General features: G+C 44.4%; 1 protein-coding gene across 11 annotated transcripts in view; it reads left to right on the top strand.

Moving 5' to 3' along the window:
- The window catches only part of GPATCH8 (G-patch domain containing 8), a 100,650-nt gene extending 88,794 nt beyond the window's left edge, over nt 1-11,856 (top strand). For all 11 annotated transcript variants that reach the window (XM_060645902.2, XM_060645904.3, XM_060645907.3 and 8 more), the window contains 2 exons: nt 1,719-1,849; nt 5,602-11,856. In XM_060645902.2, coding sequence (XP_060501885.1) covers nt 1,719-1,849; nt 5,602-9,490 — 4,020 coding nt within the window. In that variant the 3' untranslated portion in view covers nt 9,491-11,856. The remainder of the gene's footprint in view (nt 1-1,718; nt 1,850-5,601) is intronic.
- The last annotated feature ends 938 nt before the right edge of the window (nt 11,857-12,794 follow it).

The following is a 12,794-nucleotide window of genomic DNA, read 5'->3' as shown; positions in this document are numbered from 1 at the left end:
CCTGACAGGCTCTTTCTGTCTCATTCTCCTTGAAAGGAAGAAATTGGAATTCATATTTATTCAAGATAGTTGATCCACCGTCTTGAAGTGGTTTTTATAAAATTCTTAATTCTGGATAGCCAGCTTTAGGAAAACATTTTGCCAGCTGTTGGTTACTTGAACATTCCCAAAATAAAGGTAAATGAAAATAAGATAGACGGTTTCTAGGTAGCAGTGGTCTTTCCTGAAGTTCTGTTAACTATTTTTCCTGAATGTAGACAGGTCCATGTATCCAGGAGAGATTATTACTGTGTCAGTCTCTGTGTATGTACACATATATGTGTTGTACAGGTGCTTCCCTCTCCCCCACCCTTTTAGAGTTGATGGCTTTGTCCCTGATTGTTCAGTATAATAGTTTGCAGATTCACTAAGAGAGCCTGTGTAGTAATGCTTGCTTTATTTTTTTTTCTCTTCCACTCTTGTTTTATTTTTACTTTTTTTTCTTTGTGATGTGACATTTTCAGCTGATGTATTGAAAGCAAATCCTTCTAATTTGGGAGCCCAGATCACAAGAGTGAGTTTTTCTACTAGTGTCTTTAGCTGTATATCTTTTTTTGTGTGTGTCTTTCCACCCTTTTCCCTTCCCAATTCAAAAATATTCAAAACACATTTCATAAATATTAGATATGAAAATTCCTCTGTCTGTTGAACATCATGCCCTTCCACAAAGCAATGTCCACTTTATATTGGGTCAAATTCCTTTTCCTAATGCTATTGTAAAAGCATAGGCTAATGTATGTGTTTTGTTTTGGTTTGTTTTTTATATTATCTAGTGTGTTGGAAATAATTTTAGTTCTGTCTTCATTGCAGATATGTCTGGACTTTGTCACCAGTGTGTCATCAGCACTGTTCTTTTTTGGTTGTTGTTGTTTTGTTTTGTTTTAAGGAAAATTATATACTAGTTTCTGAGAATAAAAGATTCATTCTTTTATCAGGATTTTAAGTAATAAATCCTTTGACTTATCTCTGTTCTCTCCTCATCCCCTGGATGTTCCTCTCAGGGCCATGAAGGAATGGAAAAGCTATACATATTACTCTCTAATTTCAGCAGACTGACCAGACGCAAGTGGTCAGACTGGTGAGCTCTGAACATGCTAGCATTGGAAGATGGTTTGTGTGATAGTCACAGGAAAACTTCATGCTGAAAAGAAATAGCACCTTTTTATGGTGAAATAAAAGTATGCTTTCTATTTGTTTTGATTCACATAACCTCCCCATGTAAGCTGTACATTGCTTTTTAAGATCTTACTCCTGGGTAATTTTCTGTACTAGCCTAACCCCTTTCTGTTCTCTTTGGCTTGTGTTATTACAATTTATCTCATGTTCTGTTTGTTTAGTTTTGCATCCTGGAGGAGCAGGTGATTAAATAGTCCCTTTTTTTTCCTCCTAATGTTCTAAAATTTGCTTGTTGTATCTGAAAACATTTAATTTTGCCCAGTAAAGTAAGTGGTATGCTGTCCTAATTAGAAATGCAGGTACTCCAAGTGTTTTATCCAAAGTAATCTGCCATTGTGGTTTCAGTTACTGAGAGTATTAAACAGTGTGTTCTACGCTAGCACTATAACCATTGATTGAGGGTAAATATTCTAAAGGCCTTGTTTTCAGGATCCCCAAATTATTCTAAATCACCCACCCTCTGTTCCCTTTGTTTTTGTTTGTTGTTGTTGTTGTTACACCAGAGATTGAAAGATCTCAAGCAGAGAGAGTTTGCTCGAAATGTCTCTTCAAGATCCCGCAAAGATGAGAAGAAACAGGAAAAAGCCCTTCGGCGGCTCCATGAATTGGCTGAGCAAAGGAAACAAGCTGAATGGTGAGGATATGTTCCTTTATTTTCTTTTTTTTTTTTTTCCTCTCGAGGTTTTATTTTTATTTATTTTTTTGAGAGAGCACGACAGGGAGGGACAGAGAGAGAGGGAGACAGAATCCCAAGCAGGCTCTGCACTGTCAGCACAGAGCCCTCTGTGGGGCTCAAACTCACGAACTGTGAGATCATAACCTGAGCTAAAAGTCACGAGTCAGATACTTAACTGACTGAGCCACTCAGGCACCCTGAGGATATTTTCTCCCAGAGGGTTCTACAGATAGTTATAATCCTTAAGATTTTAGATTATAATTTAAGATTTAAGATTTAAGAATTATAACCCTTGGGGCACCTGGGTGGCTCAGTTGGTTAAGCATCTGACTCTTGATTTCAATTCAGGTCATGATCTCACAGTTGTGAGATCAAGCCCCTTGTGGGGCTCTGTGCTAGGCATGGAGCCTGCTTAAGATTCTCTCTCTCCTTCTCCCTCTGCCCCTCCCTCCCGCTCACTCTTCCTGTCAAAAAAATAAAAAAGGAATTACAATACTAATTAGTGTATCTTTCTTTCAAACTGAAAGCATATCTGTAATTAGAGTGTAATATACTGATGAGGAATATGCACTTCTGAGGCCCTATCCTACCTTCTGTCCCACCTTAGTTATCTAAGCTCTATGCCTCAGTTTCCTTATCTATAAAATGGAGATGATAATAGTAACAATTTACCTCTTACAGTTGTGAGGAGTGATTATCTTTTCATCAAAAGTGCATTATAGGGGAGCCTGGGTGGCTCCGTCAGTTAAGTGTCCAACTCTTGATTTCAGCTCAGGTCATGATCTCATAGTTGTGAAATCAAGCCTCACATTAGGCTCCACACTGGGCATGGAGCCTGCTTAAAATTCTCTTTCTCCCTCTGCCCCTCTCCCCTGCTCATGTTCATTCTCTTTCTCTCTCTCTCTCTCTCAAATAAAAAAAAATAATAAAAAATAAAAAAAGGCCTTAGAGTGCCATGCCATAGAAGATGCTCAGTAAATTGATAAATTCTACAAATATTTTTCCCATTTTTCAGCATTCTTCTGTAGAAAAGCACATATATTACAGTATTCTGTTTTATAGCTAAAAAGTACTGGCGCAAAGATTCAAGTGTTATAACTTCCTTTTAAGTACTATACAGTTAGTAATAACCACTAAAACCTAAGTATTCTATCCATTTATTTCTTTGCAGGTTCCTACCTTCTTGAGTGTTCTTTTTAATCTTCCTTCATGGTTCTTGATGATTATCAACTTGGGAGCTGGTATTTAGCCTTAGGTGGAATTTACCCCACTTGGGGTGGAATTTCCAAGCAACTAGACTTTGGGGACCCAAAGCATCTGAGGATTCATGCAGTATGTGCCCTGATGAGAAAGATTTAGGCCCCCATGTTTGTTTGTTTGTTTGTTTGTTTGTTTGTTTTTTTCCAAGTTTATTTATTTTGAGAGAGAGCACAAGCAGGGGAGGAGCAGAGAGAAGGCAGACAGAATCCAAGCAGGCTTCATTCACGCTGTCAGCGCAGAGCATGATGTGGGGCTGAACTCATGAACCATGAGATCATGACCTGAGCCAAGATCAAGAGTCAGACGCTTAACCGACCGTGCCACCTAGGTGCCCCCCATGTTTGTTTTTAATGGCTGTCCAGGATCAAAGGAAGTAACTGGTTACAGTAGAAAGAAACTATGACTATGGTTGTGTTTTTTTATTTTTTTTTTTTTAACGTTTATTTATTTTTGAGACAGAGACACAGCATGAACAGGGGAGGGGCAGAGAGAGAGGGAGACACAGAATCGGAAGCAGGCTCCAGGCTCTGAGCCATCAGCCCAGAGCCTGACGCGGGGCTCAAACCCGCGGACCGCGAGATCGTGACCTGAGCTGAAGTCGGACACTCAACCGACTGAGCCACCCAGGCGCCCCTGACTATGGTTTTTAAAAGTTTACAGCCAAGTTGGGGCCACAGATACCAAGTTCCTGGACTTACTAGGTTCATTTTGTCTCTGGATCCTTTTTTTACTTACTTCTCTGAGTGTTTTGGAAAAAGAAGGAAGGGAGAGAACACATAGTATAAGTTGTGAAACAGAATTAACTGCTGAGCTCTAATGTTGAGTTAAACTGCCTATAAACTGGTTCTGATTCCTTCTTTGGGCAGCTTTTTATATAGTAACATGTTACTCTTGGGCATATCATAAAGCTATCTTCTCAAAAAGTATATACCGGGTCACTTTCTAACTTAGGATGTATTTTAATACATATTTTTCTTCAGAAGTGTCTTGGTAGTTGTCAGTTTCATAAGCAAACAGTTAAAAGATGACCAAGTAATCTCTTGGGAGAATAAAAGAAGGTTTGACCAATCATCAGGTATTTCATTGTCCCAGAATTAATAATGCATGACCCCATCATATGTATTATTGAATTAACATGGTAAAGAGTAAGCAAAAGAACAAAATAAGATCCCTTCTTACTCACCTAGAGGGTCTCTTTGCCATGAGGTAGGTTTCGTGGCACAGTGTGTCTCTTGCTATCTAAATCTTTTGGGTTCCTGTCTTTCATTAGCAAGAGTTTTTAGAGAACAAGGGATAACATATCCAAATATATGTAGTCCCTGAATTTAGGATAGCTTGTAGCTAGGGATCAGATAACAAGACTTCATCTAAATAGATACCTGATAAGTTTACCTTAAGTTTGGCTTGAAAGGTACCTCAAGTGTATAGTCCACACACTGTAAAAATTTCAGACATGACATGAGTTTAAAACACTGGCTTTGAGGCTTCTCTGTGTTCCTTTTTTCAGAGCTGAGAAAGTGTTTGGTAGCATCATGATCATCGTACAGAATGTCCAGAAATCAAAAAACCAAAGCAAATGCCAGACATACTAACCAGAGACTACCATAGAGTAACACAGTGGAAGTTTCTGACTGTGATAAACTCAGAAAATATCCACATTTTAAAAAGTAAAATTTGAGGAGCAACTGAGTGGCTCATTCGGTTAAGCGTCCAGTCTTGATCTTGGCTCAGGTCATGTGGGTCCTAGCCTCGCATCGGGCTCTGTGCGGACAGTGTGGAGCCTTCTTGGAATTCTCTCTCCTCTCTCTGCCCCTGCCCCACTCGATGCTCACTCTTTCTCTCAAAATAAATGGATATACTTAAAAAAAAAAAAGTATAATTTGAAAACACAGAGGAAATTAGAGGGGTTTTTTGAGCTGAATGAAATACAATCTTTGTGAGTAGATGTTCAGCCACCCATTTGATGGCATACTGATGGGTGGAATGATTCAGTAAGAAATGAGAACAGGAGTGCCTGGCTGGCTCAGTCAGAAGAGCACACAACGCTTGATCTTCAAGCCCCACATTGGGTGTAGAGATTACCTAACAAAATAAATAAACTTAAAAAAGAAATGAGAACAAATACAGGATGGGTCAGCTGTACCAGGTGGTAATGACAGACTATTTGAATTGTGTAATAAAGCTTTTTAAATTCTGGACAGCTTAGGAAGAAATAGTATTAACTGGCTGGCCCTGGGAGTACAGCTAATTAGCATGCTAACAGTATGAGACTTTGCCTAAACCCACTGAGCAAGTATCTCTTTTTGGCACAGGGCTAGGAAATGACCGCCACTCGGTGTCTTCGGGTCCAACCTGCAATGAACGGTGGAACGTGAGAGAGAAGTGTTATATGAGAAGTATGAAGTGTATACCGCTAACCTTTTTTGTTATTTTTCTAAACCCTTGTGCAGTGCACCTGGAAGCGGTCCCATGTTCAGACCAACCACAGTGGCTGTAGATGAAGAAGGCGGAGATGATGATAAAGATGAGTCAGCTACAAACAGTGGCACAAGTGCCACAGCCACTTGTGGCCTGGGATCTGAATTCTCCACAGATAAAGGAGGCCCTTTCACTGCAATACAAAGCACTAATACCTCTGGACTGGCACAGGCTCCTGGGTTAGCCTCCCAAGGCATCAGCTTTGGCATTAAGAATAATCCAGGAACTCCACTGCAGAAATTGGGAGTGTCATTTTCCTTTGCCAAGAAGGCTCCTGTCAAACTCGAATCAATAGCGTCAGTGTTCAAGGACCACGCAGAGGAAGGACCCTCTGAAGATGGAGCCAAAGCTGATGAGAAAGGTTCTGACCAAGGATTGCAGAAGATGGGAGAATCTGATGGTAGCAGTAATCTTGATGGTAAAAAAGAGGATGAAGACCCTCAGGATGGAGGGTCCCTAGCCTCAACATTATCTAAGTTAAAAAGAATGAAGCGAGAAGAAGGAGCTGGGGCTGCAGAGCCAGAGTATTACCACTACATTCCCCCAGCACACTGCAAAGTAAAACCAAATTTCCCCTTCCTACTCTTTATGAGAGCCAGTGAACAGATGGAAGGTGATAATAGTATGCACCCAAAGAATGCCCTAGAGAGCAAAAAAAGCAGTTCTCCCAAGCCTAAAGGCTGTATCAAGGTGATAGCAAGCCAAGGAGCAGAAAAGACAGTTGATGAAGTCTTGGAGCAACAGACAGAAACCAGTGCCGCAGAGCCCTCAGAGCCTGGAAGCAAAGCTGAGACAAAGAAGACCTCAGGAGGGGATGTAAGTGAGCAGAGTTTAGAGAGTCCATGTCAGAAGGCTTCAGAGAATCAAATATGTGAGTCTGACCCCTCTAAAGAAACCTCTCAGATCACCCCAGCAGGGAAAGAAAGCCAGGAGGGACCCAAACATCCTACTGGTCCCTTCTTTCCAGTTTTGAGCAAAGATGAAAGCACTGCCCTCCAGTGGCCATCGGAACTCTTAATTTTTACCAAGGCAGAACCCTCCATTTCATACAGTTGTAACCCTTTATACTTTGACTTTAAACTTTCAAGGAACAAAGATGCCAGAGCTAAAGGGACCGAAAAACCAAAGGACATAGGAGGCTCCTCAAAGGACCATCTCCAGGGCCTTGATGCTGGTGAGCCAAATAAAAGCAAAGAGGGTGGAGAGAACGTAGAACATTCCTCAGGAGGCAGAATGGATGCACCTGCTTCTGGGTCTGCCTGTAGCAGTCTGAACAAGCAAGAACCTGGAGGCAGCCATGGGTCAGAGACAGAGGACACAGGGAGAAGCCTTCCTAGCAAGAAAGAACGATCTGGGAAGTCCCACCGACACAAAAAGAAAAAGAAGCACAAAAAATCCAGCAAACACAAACGGAAACATAAGGCTGACCCGGAAGAGAAAAGCTCTAAGACAGAGTCTGGGGAGAAGTCTAAGAAGCGCAAGAAACGAAAACGAAAGAAGAACAAGTCATCGGCCCCCGCGGATTCTGAACGGGGACCCAAACCAGAACCCCCTGGGAGTGGTAGCCCTGCACCACCAAGACGACGGCGGCGAGCTCAAGATGACTCCCAGCGGAGATCCCTCCCAGCTGAAGAAGGGAGCAGCGGCAAGAAGGACGAAGGTGGAGGTGGTGGCAGCTCCCAGGATCATGGTGGGAAGAAACACAAAGGTGAGCCTCTAACTTCATCCTGCCAGCGAAGAGCTGGCGCCAAACGGAGCAGCCGGTCCAGCCATCGAAGTCGACCCAGTAGTGGAGATGAAGATAGTGACGATGCTTCGTCACACCGGCTACACCAGAAGTCTCCGTCCCAGTACAGTGAGGAGGAGGAAGAGGAGGAAGACTCAGGCAGTGAGCATTCCCGGAGCCGTTCCCGGTCGGGCCGGCGCCATTCCTCACACCGTTCCTCCCGGCGTTCTTACTCAAGTAGCTCCGATGCTTCTTCAGACCAGAGCTGCTACAGCAGACAGCGCAGTTACTCTGATGACAGCTACAGTGACTATAGTGACCGATCTCGAAGGCACTCCAAGCGCTCCCATGACTCTGACGACTCGGACTATGCCAGCTCCAAACACCGGTCCAAACGGCACAAGTACTCCTCTTCTGATGACGACTATAGCCTCAGTTGCAGCCAGTCCCGAAGCCGGTCTCGGAGTCATACCAGGGAGCGCTCAAGGTCCCGGGGCCGCAGCCGCAGCAGCAGCTGTAGTCGCAGCCGGAGCAAACGGAGAAGCCGCAGCACCACGGCCCACAGCTGGCAGCGGAGCCGAAGCTATAGCCGTGACCGCAGCCGCAGCACCAGGAGCCCTTCCCAGCGATCAGGTTCCAGGAAGGGATCATGGGGTCACGAAAGCCCTGAGGAGAGGCGTTCTGGTCGTCGAGACTTCATCCGCTCTAAAATCTACCGCTCCCAGTCTCCCCACTATTTCCGACCAGGCCGGGGAGAAGGTCCTGGGAAGAAAGATGACAGCAGAGGAGACGATGGTAAAGGGACAGGCCTGCCCTCCCAGAACAGCAACATTGGTGCCGGAAGGGGGTCGGAAGGTGACTGCAGCCCCGAAGACAAGAACTCCGTTACTGCCAAACTGCTCCTGGAGAAGATTCAGTCAAGGAAAGTGGAGAAGAAACCCAGTGTGAGTGAGGAGGTGCTGGCCACCCCTGCTAAAGCTGGGCTCAAGCTCAAGGACCCCCCACAAGGTTATTTTGGGCCCAAGCTCCCCCCATCTCTTGGCAATAAGCCTGTTCTTCCATTGATAGGGAAGCTCCCAGCTACCCGAAAGCCGAACAGCAAGAAATGTGAAGAGTCTGGCTTAGAAAGGGGGGAAGAGCAAGAACAGTCAGAGACAGAAGAAGGGCCTCCAGGGAGTAGTGATGCCCCATTTGGACATCAGTTCCCCTCAGAGGAAACAGCTGGCCCCTTATCAGACCCACCCCCAGAAGAGCCAAAGTCTGAAGAAGTTACTGCTGATCACCCTGTTGCTCCACTAGGCACCCCAGTGCACTCAGACTGCTATCCTGGGGACCCCACCATCTCCCATAACTACCTCCCAGACCCCAGCGATGGGGACACCCTAGAGTCCTTGGATAGTGGCAGTCAGCCAGGCCCTGTGGAATCCAGCTTGCTGCCTATAGCACCAGACCTTGAGCACTTCCCCAGTTATGCACCTCCCAGTGGGGATCCTAGTATTGAGTCAGCTGACGGGGCTGAGGATGCTTCCCTGGCCCCCCTAGAGAGCCAGCCCATCACCTTCACCCCTGAGGAGATGGAGAAGTACAGCAAGCTCCAGCAGGCCGCACAACAGCACATCCAGCAGCAGCTTCTAGCCAAGCAAGTAAAGGCCTTTCCAGCCTCGGCTGCCCTGGCCCCAGCCACTCCAGCCCTGCAGCCTATCCACATTCAGCAGCCAGCCACAGCCTCTGCCACCTCAATCACAACTGTTCAGCATGCCATCCTGCAACATCATGCAGCGGCAGCTGCCGCCGCCATCGGAATTCACCCCCACCCTCATCCCCAGCCGCTCGCCCAAGTGCATCATATTCCCCAGCCCCACCTGACCCCCATTTCCTTGTCCCACCTCACTCACTCAATCATCCCTGGCCACCCGGCCACCTTTCTCGCTAGCCATCCCATCCACATCATTCCCGCCTCAGCCATTCATCCTGGGCCCTTCACCTTCCATCCTGTCCCACACGCTGCCCTCTACCCTACCCTGCTTGCTCCGCGGCCTGCTGCAGCAGCTGCCACCGCCCTCCACCTTCACCCACTACTTCACCCCATCTTCTCAGGTCAGGACCTGCAGCACCCGCCTAGCCATGGCACATGAGTTGGGGGATGGGAGCCCAGGTAGGGCCAGGGAAGGTGACCCATATATCTTCCCTCGGGGGTGTTGAGCCATTAATACCAGCAAGTAGAAGCTGGGATGGGCAGTGTCTGACAGCCAAAGAATCGAGTTTTGGCTTGCAGGGGTGGTTTTAGATTTGAGGTTTGCTTTGGGTTTACTATCAGGGATTTTTTTTTCCCCTTCCCCCCTTTTCTGTTTGTCCCTCCCTCTCCTGTGTTTCTAAGCTAGGGAACACCAGTAAGTGCTACCCACCCCTCTGCGGCAACATCTCCAAACTGTCAAGTTTGGATATTCCTCTCTTCCCTCTACTTTTTATCCTCCACTCTTCCCTTCTGTAAATTTTAAAACATTTTTCCTCTCTGGCCGGAGGTTTGTCCATCTGGTCCTGCCCTCTCAGTGTCTTTGACCATCCCTTGGTGACCTTATGCTATCCTGGGTGAGGTAGAAAGGGAGTCTGACCTGGAACCAGATGCTACTCAGGCTGTTATTCAATCAGTCCACTTCCCACACAAACAGAAAGCCACACATTTGGCACTGTTGTCCTCATATCCCTCATCCCAGAAGAGGTATCTGCATATCCCAGAAAAGAAGATCCTATCATGAATAGAAGCTATGCGGAACATAGAGTCGCCCATGTGCTTCCCCAGAGAGGAGCTCATGTGTCTGAAGGGTGTATTTTCTTCTGTCATGTTGATGTTTCCTTCTTAATTTATAGGATTTTTTTTAATGTAAAAAATTGCACTGAACTCTATAAACGTAAATGCTGCTTTTTGTAGCTCATATTAAAAAAAAAAAAGTTCCATATTTGTAGTATACTGCAATAATATTTTTTACATCCAGCTCTTTAAGTGATCCTTGTTCTGGTGGCTTTGTGTAAATATGTTTGCCCTAGTTGGACTAAGAAACTTTAAAGGTTATAAAATGAAAACAAAAAATAAAGTATCTGTTTTCTGCTAGATGCAAAAATGACTAAGCATGTATATTTTATCAAGCTCATGTATTTTTTGAAGTTATGAACTATAAAAATGTTAAAACAAAAAAAGAACAATTGTTTAACATTTTTTGCTGGGACAGAACGTTTAGTTAATTTGCAGTAAGTGGTGCCCCCAGCACTGGGATTTGGTTGTTTTTTGTTTTTGTTTTTGTTTTTCAACTAATGGGCAGCAGTCAGCTGGGGGTGTCAGAGGGGTCCTCAGTTATGACATCTCCCTCATGTGCTTTGCAGTTTTATACAGAGAGGTGAGCCCACAGAGGAGGAGAGAAATTTGAGAGCTTTGTTCTCTGGAAGCAGGGAGATTCAGAGTGATTGTCTGGGGGATTTCCTGGGTTTTCTGGGGACCTTGTTCCGGGCAGTCCATTTGCCTTCCTAGTACTTAGCCCCCCTCTGACAGTTTTTGTTGTTGTTTTTGTTGTTGTTTTTTGTTTTCTTTTGTTTTTAATGTGCCTTCTGGGTTGGCTAGAAACAGAAGTAGAAGTAGACTTGAGGATGATGAGTTGGGACAGTTTCTTCCCCCCCCCTTGTTGGGAGGTGAGCATATTTATAGATACTGCAGATTATTTTGCTTCCTAGTTTCCATGCCTTCTGCCCAGCTTAGTTTAAGCAGTGAAGATTTTTTTTTTTTTTTCCTTTTCTCCCATGACACCTACCGGAGTAAGTACCACCTTCATTCCTCTTCTTCCTCTTGCCTTTCACCAGGGCTCTCAGACCTAATTCACGTACTGGCCCAAAGGTGTTTATATTGCAGGTCTCATCTTTGGTGTAGGTAGCAGTTCTCTATTTGGCATTTCCCTACCCATTCCTGTGGCTGGAATTGGTTGGGTGGTTACCGGACAGGAAAAATCAAACCCTACTCACTTGGGCCAAGGCTCTGGGTTCTGCCTTTCTTCTCAGATTCCCAAAAGAAAAAGGTTTTGAGTTTATGAGAAGCAAGTGCTGGGCAAACAAGGCTCCTGCCTGAGCCTCCTACCTGTTCAGTGCTCCTCCTCTGATTCAGAAGCATCACTTTGGATAACTAGCACTGGAAAAATGAAATCATCTGTTTGAAGTGAAGGGACTCATTTTTCTTTGCTTTCAGCCCATGTAAATATTTAAATAATACAGTATTAACATTTTTGTGCTGCTTCCCATTAGCTTGTAGATTGAGCCATACTCTGGCTGCCTCTCTACCTTCCTGGGGGCAGTTTTCTTTAACTTTCAGAATAGTGATTTTAAAACTTAAACAAAATAACCTATCCTTACTTACAAACATTACAGATTGTATTTAACTTTATCACATATGATAGAGATATATATGCTGTAAAATTAGGGAAAGGAACTTTCTAATAAACCAATGATTTGTGGAAACTTAGCAGAGTCTGTCGTGATTGTTGTCCCATCCACTCAAGTTGGGAAGGGATGGAGTTGTGGGTTACAAATAATACCTTGTTTGAAGTGATCAAGGAATAGAGTCTTGTGAACGAGTTGCTTATGATGTTTGGAATTGAGCTTCTCAAGACAGGCTGCCCACGTAGCAGCAGATTGTGCTGTGGGAGGAAATAATAGTGGTTAATTTTCTTTTAGTCTTAGGTGGATGTCTTGGAATATGCACCTCGTTGCCACACTTTCCCATGAGAATTTTCTTCTATGTCTACTTTTTCGCTCAGTTGAAATACAATCTCTGTGTAGTAGAATGTGTGGCATGTAGGTGCTCACTAAACGGCATTGGAATTTCTGGCTTGAATTTTCAGGATTTGGAATGCACTTCAGGGGCAGTGGGATTACAAGTCATCTGCCTGGATTTTGCCTTCCTGATGGAGTTTTGTATACCCGAACCAGTCTTGAGTTATTCTTCTTAACCTCATAATAATAACAATGCTTCAGAGCTGCGTAGTAAAAGGAAATGTGCCCTAATTGTTACAGCAGATAAAAACCTCTCTCTACTCTTCTGTATCAAAAAAATGACAAAAGGCAGAGGAAGTTTAGTTTCAAAAGCTAACCATAGATTTGTAATGATAAATTGAGATCCCTCTCTCTTCCTCAGACTTTCAGGAAGGAGGAGTACAAAGTCTGTTTCTTTCCTAATCTCTCATGCAGCTGTGTTCTCCCTAGACAAAAGAGAAGCTATTCAATTTGAACCTTGGGTTGGATGCTCAGATCTTCCTAACTGAGCAAAATCCCTGCCCAGAAAGAAGGAATGTTACAAAGTGAAAGTGAAGGATGCCTGGGTGGCTCAGTCAGTTGAGTGTCTGGACAACTCTTGATTTCGGCTCAGGTCATGATCCTGGTTAGAGTTCAAGCCCCACATTG

Source organism: Panthera onca, chromosome E1, assembly GCF_046562875.1.
Source record: "Panthera onca isolate mPanOnc1 chromosome E1, mPanOnc1 haplotype 2, whole genome shotgun sequence".
Taxonomy (NCBI): Eukaryota; Metazoa; Chordata; class Mammalia; order Carnivora; family Felidae; genus Panthera; species Panthera onca.
This window is presented reverse-complemented; position numbering and strand designations above follow the sequence as displayed.